At 40.4% G+C, this 17,654-nt stretch overlaps 1 protein-coding gene across 3 annotated transcripts in view; it reads right to left on the reverse strand.

The window, feature by feature from the left end:
• The window catches only part of vps35l (VPS35 endosomal protein sorting factor like), a 66,960-nt gene that overhangs the window by 4,714 nt on the left and 44,592 nt on the right, over positions 1-17,654 (reverse strand). For all 3 annotated transcript variants that reach the window (XM_057825345.1, XM_057825344.1, XM_057825346.1), the window contains 12 exons: positions 17,497-17,608; positions 9,969-10,085; positions 9,844-9,897; positions 9,686-9,766; positions 9,549-9,611; positions 7,495-7,580; positions 7,336-7,416; positions 7,194-7,257; positions 4,263-4,361; positions 4,114-4,191; positions 3,928-4,042; positions 2,165-2,304 (listed from right to left, as the gene is read on the reverse strand). In XM_057825345.1, the coding sequence (XP_057681328.1) occupies positions 2,165-2,304; positions 3,928-4,042; positions 4,114-4,191; positions 4,263-4,361; positions 7,194-7,257; positions 7,336-7,416; positions 7,495-7,580; positions 9,549-9,611; positions 9,686-9,766; positions 9,844-9,897; positions 9,969-10,085; positions 17,497-17,608 (1,090 nt within the window). The remainder of the gene's footprint in view (positions 1-2,164; positions 2,305-3,927; positions 4,043-4,113; positions 4,192-4,262; positions 4,362-7,193; positions 7,258-7,335; positions 7,417-7,494; positions 7,581-9,548; positions 9,612-9,685; positions 9,767-9,843; positions 9,898-9,968; positions 10,086-17,496; positions 17,609-17,654) is intronic.

Here is a 17,654-nt window from a genome sequence, read left to right on the forward strand (position 1 = left end):
AGAAGTTATTGTCATTAGAGAGCAAGGCGTTGTTGCCTACAGTGGTATGAAAAAGTATCTGCACCTTTTGGAATTGCTTACATTTCTGCACAAAAACACCATCAAATGTGATCTGATCTTTGTCAAAATCACACAGATGAAAAAAACAGTGTCTGCTTTAACTAAAACCAAACATGTATAGGGTTTCATATTTTAATGAGGGTAGCATGCAAACGATGACAGACGGGGGAAATATATGTAAGTAAACCCTCTGCCTAAGGAGACTTAAAGAGCAATTGAAACAAATTTTTACCAAACAATTTGTCAGGTGTGTGCCCAATCACTGATGAGTGATTTAAAGCTGCCCTGCCCACTATAAAACACACAAGAATTGTCTTAATGAGAAGCATTGTCTGAGGTGCATCATGGCTCGGTCAAAAGAGCTGTCTGAGGACCTGCGATCAAAGACTGGTGATTTGTAGATAGCTGGGAAAGCTGGATGTTCATCAATCGACAGTAAGAGAAGTTGTCTACATATGAAGAGAGTTTGGCACTGTTGCTTCTCTCCCAAGGAGCGGCCGTCCACCAAAGATGACGCCAAGAGGTCAGCGCAGAATACTCAGAAGGTAAGAAAAGAACCCTACAGTGTCTGCTAAAGACTTACAGAAATCACTGGCAGAGTCCAATATCTCTGCGCACACATCAACATATGTATATGGCCAAGAATGGTGTTCATGGGAGGACTCCATGGAGGAAGCCACTGCTGTCTATAAAAAAACATTGTTGCTCGTTTAATGTTCGCAAAAAGGCACTTGGAAACTCCACAGACGTTTTGGCAAAATATTTTGTGGACTGAAGAAACCAAAGTTGAATTGTTTGGGAGTAACACACAATGTCAAGTGTGGAGGAAAATGGAACAGCTCACCAACATCAATGCTCAATCATTCCCACTGTGAACCTAGGTGGAGGGAGCATCATTATTACGTTCTGGAGTGGCCAAGTCAAAGCCCAGACTTGAACCCCATTGAGATGCGGTGGCATGACCTAAAGACAGCGATTCATGCCAGGCATCCCAGGAATCTGACTGAACTACAGCAGTTTTGTAGAGAAGAATGGGCCAAGATTAGTCCTGATCAATGTGCCAGACTGATCTGCAGCTACAGGAAGCGTCTGGTTGAAGTTATAGTTGCCAAAGGGGGGGCCACAAATTATTAAATGTGATGGTTCACTTATCTTTCCCCTTTCTGTCAATGTTTGCATACTATTCTAAATAAAGTATGAAAATCTCTAAATGTTTGTGTGGTTTTAGTTAGAACAGACACTGCTTTTTAATCAGTGTGATTTTGACAAAGATTAGATCACATTTGATGGTGATTTTATGCAGAAATGTGAGTAATTCCAAAAGGCTCAGATACTTTTTCATACCACTGTACAAGAAGGACTTCAGATTTTGAGCTATTGAGGAGGAGTAAGCTGGCGAAACGAGTTTACTGTATGTCTTCTAAACGGAGCCGAGGGTGGGGTTGGGGAGGAGGTTGGTTTTGAGGAAATGTAGAGCTGGGTGTCCCCCGCGTAGCAGTTGAATTGAATATGGTGCTTGCGGAAGATGGAACCGAGTGGTAGAATATAAATAATGAAGAGGAGCGGCCCCAGGACAGAACCCTGGGGCACGCCAACGGAGACAGGGAGGGATTTGGATTTGTGGGGGCCGAATTTGACAAGTCGTGTGCGGTCAGACTGGTAAGAAGTGAACCAAGAATTGGGTGAGTGGGTGATACCAAGGGAGGAGAGCCGGTGGAGAAGGACTCAAAATCAACAGGAACTGACCTGTAAATGCCCACAAGAGACTGGCTGTGAATGCTCTGGTTTAATTGCTATTGACGGAACTAGACGTCCAATCCAGTCACAATGAACTGGATGTCCAGCGCAGACAATGGCAGCCATAAGCTAACGTAGACAGCATTCCAATGGAATATTTTGGTAGCAACCTGTTATTTTTATTTATTTATTTTTTTAAAAACCCTGACACCTTTTCAAAATGATATGTAGATTCTTCATATCGATAACCTTTTGGGAAACAAAGTATTGCGATGTATCACCTTTTCAATATTTCCTTACACACCTACTGTGAATTGTTTTAAATGGTGGAACTCAATGCTTAATACAGTTCTAAAGTTTTTATTACCGGGACAACGAGAAGTGTGGACAGGAAGTTGTTGATAAAGTCGAGTAGGAAACTCTCTGAAGAGCGAATCTTGCCCTCCACGCTGATGCTGCGTGGAACCTCTGACAGAATACTGACCGCTGCTTTCAAGAAGGCATCCGCTTCAGGACAAAAACAAATGTAGAAACCAAACAAAGTAAGGTTATATGGTTTTATAATAAAAAGACACAAGAAACAAGAGTTTAAAGTTGGTGCATAGACTTCATTATATACTGTATTGACGGGACTTGGGGCGCGGGGCTGATTCATAGGGGGCTTATATCTGTCAAAGCTGACTGAGTGGAAACACAAAGAGCTTTTTACGTTGAAAATTCTTGTGAATAAATGCTTGAATCCCTGAATACTTTATAGCTATGAACGTAAAACAGTCTCGATTCTTGGTTAAAAGCAAAAAAACGGGCAGTTAGCATTTATTTTAAGTAAATATGTCTAATGTGATGCTAGTCTTTTAGCCAAAGTGGCACCCTCTTAGCACCACAAAGAGCTTTTTACAATAAAAACTTGTGAATAAATGCTTACATCTCTGAATTCTTTATAGATATGGACATAAAACAGTTTCGATTCTTGGTTAAAAGCAAAAAAAAAAAAAACGGGCAGTTAGCATTTTATTTTATGTAAATATGTCGACTGTGATGCTAGTCTTTTAGCCAAAAAGGCGCCGCCTTAGCACCGCAAAGAGCTTTTTACGATGAAAATTATTGTGGATTAATGCTTAAATCCCTGAATTCTTTATAGATATGGACGTAATAGAGTCTCAATTCATGATTAAAAGCAAAAATCCGGGCAGTTAGCATTTATTTTACGTAAATATGTCGAATGTGATGCTAGTCTTTTAGCCAAAAAGGCGCCGCCTTAGCACTACAAAGAGCTTTTTACGATGAAAATTCTTTTGAATAAATGCTTAAATCTCTAAATTCTTTATTCATATAAACGTAAAACAGTCTCGATTCTTGGTTAAAAGCAAAAAAAAAAAAAAAAAAAAAAACGGGCAGTTAGCATTTATTTTCCGTAAATAAGTCAAATGTGATGCTAGTCTTTTAGCCAAAGTGGCGCCACCTTAGCACCACAAAGAGCTTTTTACGATGAAAATAATTGAGAAAAATGCTTAAATCTCTAAATTCTTTATAGATATAGGCGTAAAATAGTCTCGATTCTTGATTAAAAGCAAAAAAACGGGCAGTTAGCATTTATTTTAGGTAAATATGTCGAATGTGATGCTAGTCTTTTAGCCAAAAAGCCGCCGCCTTAGCACCACAAAGAGCTTTTTACGTTGAAACTCTTGTCAATAAATGCTTAAATCCCTGAATTCTTTACGGATATGGACGTAAAACAGTCTCAATACTTTATTAAAAGCAAAAAGCCGGGCAGTTAGCATTTATGTTATGTAAATATTGCGAAATAGGACTCCAAGGCTGTAGCGGCTAATTTCTCCCATTGATATTTTTCACAACGTTTCAAGATACATGCATGGTACGAAAAATATAATAATTACCTTCAATCCTCAAACAAATCACTCCTGAGACAATCCTTCCTGTTTGTATGTCGTACAGCTTTCATGCTTTTTCAACCTAAATCCTGTGTTAGATCGCTGCGTGCATGTTTGAGAATAATTCCTCATGATGCTAGGAGTGGGCAAGCTCCCTACCCGAAGGCGTGATGCAGTGTCAGCGCCCCGTGTCTTGTCAATATATTATGAAGTCTATGGATGGTGGCAAGCCGCTCACCCTGAGATAGACACTGGTTGGACAGCGCAACCTGACTGGACAAGAGATAAAGGTGAAGACGACTAAAGATGCTGCTGAGTGATGGGATGGTGATAAAACTGTAGGCAGCACAAGCCTGCAGAATAAAAACAATATGTTAAGTGAATGAATGGGGTATCATCGTCCTTTTAAATAAAACGAGCCTACCCGTACGAATGCAGCCGTTTTACGAGAGTGACTGCCCTTCATCACTCTCCTCGTCTCCATCGCCAGCTTATTCACCGTCTAATGACGACAAAATGAGTTTTATTTTGAATTTTTACCTCAAATGAAAATAATAAAGACTTCATACTGACGTGAATGAGCTGCACCAGAACTGGTTCCAGGTTACAGAATGTGGCTCTGGCCTCCACACAAAAACTCAACTGCTGCTCAAAGTCGCGGCCGAAAGAAACCTGAACATCGGAACAAAGAAATGGATTAGATGTCTAGCGCCGTCAGTGGCAGATAATGAAGGGAAAAAATATGGCGGAAAACATAGACAAGGCTGAAAAAGCACTTTCTGCTCTTGCACCCCTTTTTAAAATAAACTGCTGTATTTAAAGCCAACAGAACTGTTGTATTTGATAGAACAATATGTTTATATGCTACCATAGCAGTTTGATGGCACATTATGCCCCCAGACTATTTTTAATTTGTCCATTTTGCCCTGGAGTCTCCCGTTTACAGACATCGCGCAACCATTTTTCTTTCAATCCAGCCATAAAAAGAAGGTAAGTACTTAATAATTTTAGCTTAGAATCATTAATTGGCGTCCAATATTTAGTTAAAAAAATGAGTTTAAAAATCATTCACTCGAATATTTTAAACTTTTTAACAAATTACGTCACAATGAAAAAAATAACTCTGTAAATAGGTCACGGATATCTACCTCGTAAGTCATAACTATCCTAAATTGTATTTTTTTGGGTTACTGTCACGTTTTCCCCAATATTTAAGATGATAAATGATCGATCCAAACAAAGAAAAATTGGGGGGGACGTTTAAAAGGGTAAATATTTAAAAAAGAAAATCTCGACCAACCCTTTTTGTCTGTGACTTCTGCATCGCTACCCTTGTTATATTACCGTGTTTTACCCATAAAATCCCCACAAAGTCCGACTGAAGCCATTCACAGCTGTGTCTTGACACTCGGTGATGCATTCTACACAGAGATTTTGGATCGAAACAAGGTAATTACGCATTAAAAGTCTTTAACTCATTCACTCCCAGCCATTTTCACCAGGGCAAGGCCCTTCGCTCCCGGCCGTTTTTCTGGATTTTGACTGATTTTGCAAGGCCCACAGAAAATTCTGTTCTATTGCTATATAAACATGGAACCCACCAAAAGAAAGATTAGACTCTCTTCTTTCAGCAGAAAAAAAGTAAGTTCATATCTTTTTCCATTCTTTAGAAATAAGCATTAGAAAATAGCTTAGTTTGAGCAATTTACCAATATCTGATGAAAAACCAGAAAATTAGCTTTTTGTAAACGCATACATTTCAAACATAAGTTTGACTTTAACAAAGCTATTTTTTGCATTAGTTACATTCCAGAATAATGAATAACATTCTGAATAATGTTTTCCTTTTACAAAATACCATGAACAACTAGACAAATAGAGCTTTTGATAGCAAAGTAACAATTTATTCACACGTGACTACTGAGAGATGACGGTTCGTCGCCGAGATGACACCGTTGTCGCCACGTCAGCCGTGTAAACTTTTCCCTCATCGTTGTATGTCTCACAAAGATGGATTATTTTTGCGTTTCTGCGGGGTCTGCTCGGCGAGCTGCTGCTCTGGGGGTCTCACTCGTTTTGCGCGGTCGTCCAGCGCCTGGCCTCCCGGGTGTCGTCTCGTGTGTTTTATTCGGTCGGAGCGCCGCCTGGCATCATGCCGCCAGCCCTCCGACCATGCTGCCCGGCCGTTCACTGCTGTTGAGTCGGGTTGCCTGGTCTTACAAAATGCGCTACTGCCCTCCAGTGGCCAGTTTTATTGCTTTAAAATGGGTTTGGAGCATTGTTCTTTGTTTCTCGGATACAGCGGAAGCTATATATGCGTCTTATTAAAAAAAAAAAGAAAAAAAAAAAAAAAAAATTAAAAAAACGCAAAAGACGTATAAATACGTTTTTGGGACAGTGAAGCATTTAAAAATAGAACGTATTTATACGTTTCTGGGAGCAAATGAGTTAATGATGCTTGTGCTTGCTTAAACCTCGAGTTACCGGAAAGCCACAAAAAGACGTACATTGCAGTCGAACACTGGCGCGAGAATTATGGACACAGCAGGCTAACTGACTAGCGTGCTATCTATTATTTCTTCGACCCTTGTTGCCGTTTGGATACGTTTCTTATGGAATGATTATGGGAAGTTGTTTGGTTTCACGTGTTTGTCTGTGTTAGATAAGCCTGCGCAATATATCGTTTGAACATCGCCATCACAAATGTGCGCATGTGCAATGGTCACATCACAGGACGTGCAATTTATTTATTTATTTTTAAACATGTAAACTTTCGTTTTACGAGGTATTTTAATTTATTTCTAAATAAAAGTGCTATTCTGCATAGTTTTAAGAAACACTCGGGAATTTTATTTTGTATTCGCATTTAATGCTCTTTTGAAAGTGCAATCTTAGGAAGTCTTTGTTTCACATCTCCTAAAATATATTCTGTAACGCATTACATGTTCCTCATCAGGTTACTCAATTATTCGAACTAACTAGTTGATAGATTAATCGACTACTAATATAACCGATGGCTGCAGCCTTAGTCTATTTGTGCCCTGCGACTGGCTGGCAACCTGTTCAGGATGTACCCTGCTTTCTGCCTGGATTTAGCTGTGATAAGCCCCAGCACCCCCACGACCCTCAGGAGTATATGCTATTCAGAAGATGAATGAATGAATTACATGAATGTTCTGGATGGGGAAACACTGGCCTAATCAACACGACATAACAATCTGAAAAGTGGAAAAAAACATAGGCCTATACGTAGCACCTGCGTATAAATCGCAGGCCCAGCCAAACTATGAGAAAGGTGTGACTTATAGTCCAAAAAATACAGTAAGTTTGCAGTAATTTACTATTAAAGGACAAAAGTATATATATTTTTTATAAATAGTTTTTTCAAAAAAAGTACATTATCAGCTGATACCACACCAATCTGCACCAAAAAATGGTATCGGTGCAACACAAGAAAAGCTAGCATGAAACTTCACTGAAAGAACTACCAAAGGAATGCCTCACCACGCGCATAAAGCCGATGATCAGCACAGACAAAGATCTTTTTTCATCTTCCAGAGTGAGAGCGCTGCAAAACACAACACATATAGTTTGGATTATTTCCAACACCCCATCTTAATCAACTCACGAATATATTTTGTCTTACTTGACAGAGTCGTGCATGGTCTTGCAGATGTGCATCATGGCGTTGAGGATGACAGGGTCTCGGGTTGGCTCCAGCTGGTGTCTGCAGGTTAAAAAGAGAGGAAATTTACAGACATTTCTTGCAGTAGGTAAAATATCTAAGAAGAAAGGGGGCTCTTACTTGATGAACACATCTACGATTGACCGGCAGACCTCTACCCTTACGCTATCCTTCTGGAACATGTCAAGAAATGGGAGGAAACGCTCCTAGGGCGACAGACATCGAACATGACGAAACTTTGACATACACTGGAGCAAATAACTATTTAGTCAACCACTAATTGTGCAAGTTCTCCACCTTGAAAATATTAGAGAGGCCTGTAATTGTCAACGTAGGTAAACCTCAACCATGAAACACAGAATGTGGAAAAAAACCCAGAAAATCAGTTTGATTTTTAAAGAATTTATTTGCAAGTCATGGTGGAAAATAAGTATTTGGTCAATACCAAAAGTTAATCTCAATACTTTGTTATGTACCCTTTGTTGGCAATAACGAAGGCCAAACGTTTTCTGTAACTCTTCACAAGCTTTTCACACACTCTTGCTGGTATTTTGGCCCATACCTCCATGCAGATCTCCTCTAGAGCAGTGATGTTTTGGGGCTGTCGTTGGGCAACACGGACTTTCAACTCCCTCCACAGATTTTCTATGGGGTTGAGATCTGGAGACTGGCTAGGCCACTCCAGGACCTTGAAATGCTTCTTACGAAGCCACTCCTTTGTTGCCCTGGCTGTGTGTTTGGGATCATCGTCACGCTGAAAGACCCAGCCACGTCTCATCTTCAATGCCCTTGCTGATGGAGATTTTCACTCAAAATATCTCGATACATGGCCCCATTCATTTTTTCCTTTACACAAATCAGTCGTCCTGATCCCTTTACAGAAAAACAGCTCCAAAGCATGATGTTTCCACCCCAATGCTTAACAGTGGGTATGGCATTCTTCGGATGCAATTCAGTATTCTTTCTCCTCCAAACACGAGAACCTGTGTTTCTAGGTTCTAAGTTCTATTTTGGTTTCATCTGACCATAACACATTCTCCCAGTCCTCTTCTGGATCATCCAAATGCTCTCTAGCGAACCGCAGACGGGCCTGGACGTGTACTTTCTTCAGCAGGGGGACACGTCTGGCAGTGCAGGATTTGAGTCCCTGGCGGCGCATTGTGTTACTGATAGTAGCCTCTGTTACTGTGGTCCCAGCTCTCTGTAGGTCATTCACTAGGTCCCCCTGTGTGGTTCTGGGATTTTTGCTCACCGTTCTTGTTATCATTTTGACGCCACGGGGTGAGATCTTGCATGGAGCCCCAGATCGAGGGAGATTATCTTGTATGTCTACCATTTTCTAATAATTGCTCCCACAGTTGATTTCTTTACACCAAGCGTTTTACCTATTGCAGATTCAGTCTGTCTAGCCTGGTGCAGGTCTACAATTTTGTCTCTGGTCTCCTTCGACAGCTCGTTGGTCTTGGCCACAGTGGAGTTTGGAGTGTGACTGACAGAGCTTGTGGACAGGTGTATTTTATACCGATAATGAGTTAAAACAGGTGCCATTAATACAGGTAACGAGTGGAGCCTCGTTAGACCTTGTTAGAAGAAGTTGGGATCTTTGACAGCCAGAAATCTTGCTTATTTGTAGGTGACCAAATACTTATTTTCAACTCTAATTTGGAAATAAATTCTTTAAAAATCAAACAATGTAATTTTGGTTTTTTTTTCCACATTCTGTCTCTCATGGTTGAGGTTTACCCATGTTGACAGTTACAGGCCTCTGTAATCTTTTCAAGTAGGAGAACTTGCACAATTCGTGGTTGACTAAATACTTATTTGCCCCACTGTACCTGTCAACCTTCCCTTATCGGACCAACACTAATTACACTAATACTTAAATAATGTGCTCACTCTAATGCTGAGAACAATATAGACACACCGCAAAAAAAAAGTAAGAATTGTTTGGTATCCTGTTGGAAAAGTGAAGTCACAGTGTTTTGAATCTGTTTACATTCTATTCTTTTGCACTAAATCATGCAATCAGCATTTCATCTTATGTGATTTATTATTGTTATTTATATGTTTATTTGTACTTTAATAAAGAATTGAAGTGTTCCAAAATCTTTTTTAAACTAAGAATCATCAAAAAAAAAAAATAATAATAACTGCGATGCTTGCTGTTTACTTACCATAGAAAATAGGACGGAGAAGTCGTGGTAGTGAGCGAGGATCTTCCCGATCACAGACTGCAGCTACGCGGACAGACAAATAAGAGTTAATTGAAGATTGATGATAAATGGAGATTAAAGCATTAAAGAGTACAAACCTGAGCGTATGCATCCTCAAAGGCCCGGTCGGGAGTCATGTGTTTGATGATGTCTGCCAGAACGGTGTTGACCTCACGTTTCTTCCAAGTAAATACAATTTGACACATTTTTGGAGAATTTTTCCTTTATCCTTATAACGGTACTAGTATTCGCTCACCGTGAAATGTCGACAGGTGAACTCCACCCAGATCTCAGCACAGTTGACGTAATCCTGTGTCCCCCCACCGAAAAAATGAGTTAGTTCAACTGTTTATCATCAAATATAGAAGTGTCTTCCTGTACCCGAGGATTGCGGACTTTAGTGATGACTTTCCAGGCTTCGTTGAGGATGGTCAACCTTTCCGATTCTGGAGGGTCTGCGCAGCTCAGACAGCGTCCCAGTGATCCAAATAACAAATGCTAGCGACAGATGACATTTGTCATTTCAAGTAGCTATCCAAAATATTTATTCAAGTAGAAGTAAAATTGTAATCGGTGAAAAGAATACACAAGTAATGAGTAACTGCTGTTTTAACCAATTTTTTTTTTTTTTTTTTTTAAACAATGGCATCCTTGTGAGGATAAGCGGCATGGAAAATGAATTAAAAAAACAATTTTTTTTTACTTGGCACAACACCATCAAAATGAACTGTTACTATTATACTGCACTAGAAACTGCAATTTCTGGAATAATTACAACAGGGCTTTGCTGTGTTGGATATAGATCTATCAGTTGTACTTCCTGTTGATTTGGGGACATTTTGGGGACACGTCCTTTTGACATCAGGTCACAAAATGTCAATGGTCTGTAATGATAAATAGTCATAATTATAAGAAACTATGTTTTCCTACCATTGAAAATGAATGGGAAATTTGGACGTACATGGCTGTAAATGGCAAACCATTAGAAATGAACAGGAGAGTTTTTGTCAAATTTTGGGTGAACCGTACATTTTACCGATGAGTTTGACGAGTAAGTTATGCGAGGACAAGTAGCGTTTTGAAAAACGTTTTTAAAAAAAATCCACATTTACAGGCAAACAGAAAATTTTGGAGGTTCATTCGAAAACTTCCCTGCATCGCGCGAAAAATTGGGGTCATTTTGATATTCAAACGGTGACGGTCGTTCAAACAGTTTTGGCTGTGCGGCGTGCCAAAGAAACGCCAACAAAAAAAAATTTTTTTTAAAGAATTTTACTATATGGGGCTTTGCCTTGCAAAGCCCCAACTAAATATGACCAATTACATGACCATATTAGGCTTAAAAAAAAAAAAAAAATCATCTAATTCCAACAGGGAAATTCTACTGAAATGAAACATCACCTGTCCAAAGAGCATTAATGCCCCCTAGTGGAGAAAACATTTCAGAACATAAAATTAAAATGATAATTTCCACTGTTCAACGTGGCCTATTGATGCCAAATAATAACTGGGAAAGAGGTTCAACTCTGCACTTTGAGTAATGTTGACGGCAGCGCTTTATGCAAAATTTTTTTACAGCGCTTTAAAAGGGGGATTTAGCGGGGGTTTAATTAATCGGTGGAGTTGGTTTCAACCAAATTCCATGCAGTTTGTTAGTTATTTGTTAGTGTTAAGGATCTGGAGTGGCAAAGCTAGTGCGGGTCAATGGGGTGCGCTAGCATGCCAATAACAAACTATATTAACAGATTTAACTGTTCAAACGAAGCTATCCCGTGGTGAAAAGAGTAAACAGTACAGTGCATCAGAGTGATTGATTTGGGGGATTGGAAGTCCCTTTCGTTCCCAATAAAAAAAAAAAAATCGGTGGTTTAAAAAAATGATGTTACGTCACTCCATCCTGCTTGCCTGGACAGCCTTTTCCCTGCAGAGCTGCTGGATTACAAATGTTGCTGTTCATACTACAATTGTTGACATGCAATGGTAAGTTTAATCCTGAAAACACAGCCAGCACTATTGATTGCATGGGTCATCGGTGATTCTAATGCATGCATATGTTGTTTTTTAATGGCATGCTGGCAAACCCCATTGACTCGCGCTAGCTTAGCCACTCCGAAGCCCTGGAACGAACAAAAAGCTAAGAAACTGCACAGAATTTGTTGAAACCAACTCACCGTCTAATTAAACCCCACCTAACTCGAAGATTACAGTGCCTATGACAGAAAAAAGCATGCTTATTTCATATTTCAAGCGGTATTTTATGCTGTTGAATGAAATGGATCGCTTGGATGTGCATGTAAGCGATCATTTAATTATTCAATTTTTTTTTTTTTTTTTTTTAAATTTGTTTTTTATTGTTTTCCAGTCACATGTTACATTGAGCATTCATTTCTAAGCAGTGGAGTCAAACTAGCAAACTATGTGACAATGTATAAAGAACAATACCCCCCCCAAAACAGAAAATACAAATCAAACCATACTTGCTAACACAAAAAAAAACATACTTAAACACACAAACAGTACCTCGTCAGTCCTAAGATATACTCTATATTAGCATTCTGTCTCCGCAGTTCAGCAGCAGCAATTAGTCCCACACAGTGCTCCCCAAAAATCAGAATCCAATGCTGTATACATGGAAATATATGAACCTTTGGGTCCAGCGGAAGGAGCAGTCTCATACCGTACGTTACTAACCGAAAGTTTTTTTTAGTAATGCACACAACAGCAAAAATAAACTAAACATTATTCTGGAATCTGAGGGAAATTCATGGCTCCCACATACACCAGAAAAGGGGTCCACCTTGCATAAAATTTGTTTTCGTAGCCGCCGAGCGTACACCGGATTTTTTCTAGAAGGACACAATTTAAGATTGATTTTATCCAGAGCGTGTGAGAGGGTGACCTGGGAGATTTCCACGCGAGTAAAATCAGTCGTCTTGCCAAAAGGGTGGCAAAGGCAATTCTATCCTGGTCCATCTTGGATAATTTTAAAACAGACGAGGATGTTCCAAACAGCGCTATGCTGGGGTCAGGACTTATTTGTGCGTTGCATATTGCTGAAATTGTGTTAAAAACCTCCAGCCAAAACTTATATAAAGACGGGCAAGACCAGAACATGTGGGTATGATTAGCTGGTGAACGGTTACATCGTGCACAGGTAGGGGCAACATCTTTATAAATCCTGGACAACTTGTCCTTAGTCCAGTGTGCTCTGTGAATAATTTTGCACTGAATAAGACCATGCCATGCACAAATTGATGAAGAATGAACTCTTTTCAGTGCAGCCTCCCATACTTCCTCCGAAATCATAACACCCATTTCTTGCTCCCACAGTGCTTTAATTGGTGCCAATGAAACATTTTGTAGACTACAAATTTGGCCGTAAATATTCGATAAACTGCCTTTAAGTCAGTGCTTCTCAATTATTTTCTGTTACGCCCCCCCCAAGGAAGACGTAAATGTTTCGCGCCCCCCCCCAACTCTCTGCCGCCACTGTAAATAGTATCATTCGTCTATATTACTATTATAAGTACGCCTCAGCCTAACATTGTGTCCTTTTTTTCTATTAAAGAAAAAAAGTAACATAGATCAACTTATAATAAAGTATAACTTTTTTAACATTGTGTTGCTTGTAACAGAAAAGACTTAATGCGCATCAATTTGCCTGAAGTTAAAAAAAAAAAAAAAGGAAAAAAAAAAAGTCACATCCAAACTGTAAAAATACACTCAAGGTACATTTTTGACCATTTGATACTGAAAAATAAAATGTAATAAAATCAGTAAATAATAACAAATTCAAATTGATTAGAAACATTTACTCTTCAGGACAACATGCCAAAAAATTTGACCGAAAAAACAACAAAACTGAATAGAAGGGGGGGAAAAGGTCTCTGGACAGAAGGAAAGTTTTTATTTTCGCTGATTCACCACAGTGCTCACTGGTTTACTGATATAACACTGACAAAGCGGGACGATTGTGACAATTGGCAATATTCGGCACATTTTCGCTGAAAAACAATCAAGCGACTTATCAATGAGATTGAGGTCTAATGTCTTTAAGTGGCGTCTTAACTGATTTGGCTTCTCCGCTATAATCATTTTTAGACTCAGTAAACAGTGGTCTTTCCTCATTTCCCACTATATTAAAAGTCAAAGGCAAACGGCCCGAAAAAAGTGCATTCTCGGCGGCCGAGGGAGAACCGTAGGTGAGGGCGGTGGTCGTGACGATCCCAAGCCGAAAACGGCACTTCTCGGCTGGACACGTGAGAAAGACAGTGGGTCGCTGCGTGAGTCCAGCTCTGCATGAGTCTCTTCCGTGTGCTCTTGCTTACTTCAAAAATACTGCACGCACTTTGAAAATGAGAGCGCCACTGCCACCCACAGAGTGGATGTGCAAGTACACTTTATTCTAGTACGGCAAAAAAAAAAAAAAAAAAAAAGCATGTTCCCCGAGGTCACTCGCGCCCCCCCCTGGCATTGCTCTGCGCCCCCCTGGGGGGGCGCGCCCCACCATTTGAGAAGTACTGCTTTAAGTGAAGGTAAAGGCGTTAGAAAGGTATCCAAAGCATTCTCCTCTGGTAAAGCAGGGAAACAGACGTTCAAACTGCTAATAAAACTGCGCACTTGCAAAAATCTAAAGAAATTATTCCGAGGAATACCAAATTTCATCACCAGTTGTTCGAATGTTGCAAATGTATTATCGATGTAAAGGTCCCTAAGCCTGCAAATACCTCTAGTAGCCCAGGAAATGAAAGCATCATCGTATATGGATGGTTGAAAAGCCGGATTAGCTACTATTGGGGCAGAGAATGAAACAGCCTGAAGCCCAAAGTGTCGTCTGAACTGGTTCCAAATCCTTAACGTCGCTCGAACACATGTATTTCGTGTAAATGATAAAAAAGGGTTTGCAATAGAGGAGTGAGCCAAGGAAGACAGTGTCGCAGGTTTGGATGACCTCGCCTCCATTTCCAACCATACTGGACCCGAAGTCTGTTCTGAATCTTTAAGCCAATATTTAATGGTTTTAAGATTTGCTGCCCAGTAGTAAAACCTAAAATTTGGAAGTGCAAGGCCGCCATTTATCCTGGCTCGTTGTAGTAACTGCCTCCGTATTCTGGGGGGTTTCCCATCCCAAATGAAAGAAAACAGTTGACTATCTACTTTCTTAAAAAAATTCTGGGAGAGGAAGACAGGAAGACATTGGAAAAGGTATAAAAATTTGGGGAGTGTGTTCATTTTGATTGCATTGACCCTTGCAATTAGTGAGATTCGAAGTAAGGACCAGCGTTCCAAATCCTCTTTAGTGCGAGTTAGAAGGGGCATAAAGTTTGCTTGGTATAGAGCTTTAAATGTGTTTGTAACGTGTATTCCAAGATAAGTAAATTGTTCATCGGCTATTTTAAAAGGTAGAGTATTCCAGGAAAAAGCCTTAGCAGCAACATTAAGAGGCATCAGCTCGCTTTTGTTCAAATTGAGCTTATAGCCTGATAACCTACGGAATGTTGAGAGTGTTGTTAAAATGGCAGGCATAGATCTTGGGAGTTCAGAAACATACAGCAGCAGGTCATCAGCATACAGCGACACTTTGTGCTCAATTCCATATCTGATTATTCCCTTTATAACGACTTGTGAGCGTAATGATATCGCCAGGGGTTCTACTGCTAAGGCGAACAGCAAGGGACTAAGAGGGCAACCCTGTCGTAGTCTGAATATGAACCGTTTGTCCTAACGGATGCTTTTGGTGATGAATATAACAGTTTGACTAATTATTCAATTTTTGAAACCCACGCCAGGAAAATGAATAACTTCCTGTTTTGAGGAGGAATACGAATGTGACGTCATCCGGGTCAGCATCTCATAATACAGCATAGCTTTATAGCATGGAGATGGACTGCGGATTCAGCTGATTTTGTGGATTAATTCGTTCATTTTTCGCATCACGCTAGCCAAATAAGCTGCAGGGCTTTGTTTCAAAAACCCCCACCCGGAGATTGGCCAAAACAAGTCCGACAACTGTGGGACAATTGGGCTTACGAGGAAGTGAGTAAACATCGTGTTTTGTGTTATGTCAAATACTGGGATCATGGCACACGTTTTAATATGGAGGTGGCTTGCATTTTGTGGTTGACAATGCTACTTGTCCACCGAGAATGCCACTAGGCCGACGACCGCCGGCTTGTCGCACACACCCCTCGGTCCTCTTTGCTTGCCTGCCGGGAGAGCGCTGCACTCGGCTTATTGCCCTCTTCGTGTGCCCGGTGTTCTGTCAAATTTTGCACCCCATCAGAAATGGCAACTTTGTGTTCAAAATGGCTGCAAATACAGTGATTACAAAGTAAACACGACAAACTTTCTTTAAATAAAGGAGTATTTACTTGTTTGAACATGGACGGACATGTAAAAAAGTTCTCAGACATATCCTGTCATGTTAGCTGCACACAACAACTGCACGCTGCTCTCTCACTGTTTATGTCTTCGCTGTGTAGTCTAGCATTAATTTACCCCATATTCGTGTTGAACATGTATGCTTACAATGTTACTTGTTTATTTAGCACCAGTGGATAACATTGAGAGTCCAACTGAATGTAAAAGAGAGCTTATTCACAGCCACAACAGCTTTGGGAGCAAAATATTATGAGGGTGCAAAATTTGGCAGAACACCGGCAATAGACCACTATCCTCGGGTTGGGCTCGGGCAGCTACGCGCTCCTCCGACGTCGGCCAGTTGGTCATTCTCCAGCTGCTTCCCCGGCTAACGAGCTCTCCTGCCCTCAGCAGGGGGACGACGAGCTGTCACTTGCTCGCCGCTGGGAGGGTTGCCGATCGGCGACAACAATCGACAACCCTGCCGCTGTGTGACATGATCCAGGGTAGTTTTGTGTGATTTTTCGCTTCAAAAGGCGAGAATAAGACCTGGAAAAGTCGCTCGGTTCAGGTTAGCATGTTAGCTAGCTGTCACGCCTCCTGGTTCATTTACACTCTCCGAAGCCGGGGCAGGGAAATGACAACCAACTCCGGTGGCATAAAATATCTTTCGGGAGGTGCAAGAAGTCAACAGTTTTGATCATTATGGAGTAATTTTGCCATGTCGTACTGAATAAATGCATTTTTAATATTTCTTATTCCATTTAACACAAGACTGTTATTTGTCATGACCATAACATTTATTTGCAATTGGGGAAAAATACTTAAGATAAAAAGAATATCCTGTAAAAATATTGGAGTACAGTGCTGCTCTGTGTCGTATTTTCCCTGTTCTGATTCTAAATCAGCTGAAATCGTGACCCTACCAATGTCATCTTCCAGCTGGGGACGCCAGAGCGCTATAATGACAGGCGTGGCTAAACGGCAGATTAAAAGACTAATTTCTCGTCATCTGCGCCTTGCAAAATTGTTGCATATAGTCGAATCGTCTCAAAATATGATTCTATTCACGTAATAATGCTACTTAAGACTTTTTTTTTATCCTGTCATAGGCACTTTAAGCCGAATGTCAAAAACTGTGAACTTCTCGTTCAAACACGCAACGTGATTGAACAGGCCGACGTGATCATAGGACATCCGACAACAAGCTTGTGTGTGGTCATGTGACTATATGATTAGTAGAACGGAGTCGTGATTATTGTTGCGACGTATCATTGGTGAAACTGGTTGAGTTAGTGCGCTAGCAAAAATAAGTGAAATCTAATATTGCATGTAGAATAAAGAGGAAAAATGTAAGGACTAGTGTAGCCCAACATAGCGGCATAAGAATAGCGTTGCTTCATAAATTTATCAAGTAAAAATGGCGTGGTAAAACTACTCTTAGAAGTACATTTTTCTCAAAAAGATACTCAAGTAAATCTAACGGAGCGAATGTAACACGTTACTATCTACCTCTTTGGTCCGATTATAACCATTTATGCCTACTCACCTTGGGGAATCCGGCTTCGTCGCAGTCTTTTATCATACCGATGAAGTCCGTGGCTCTGGTGGCGACGAACTCTGGTCGGAACGCTCTCATTACAGAATTCAGCAGCAAGGCACTGTGTAAAATTCAACTCAAGTCAGAACGGACCAGCAATCTTAAAA

Source organism: Corythoichthys intestinalis, chromosome 21, assembly GCF_030265065.1.
Source record: "Corythoichthys intestinalis isolate RoL2023-P3 chromosome 21, ASM3026506v1, whole genome shotgun sequence".
Lineage (NCBI taxonomy): Eukaryota > Metazoa > Chordata > Actinopteri > Syngnathiformes > Syngnathidae > Corythoichthys > Corythoichthys intestinalis.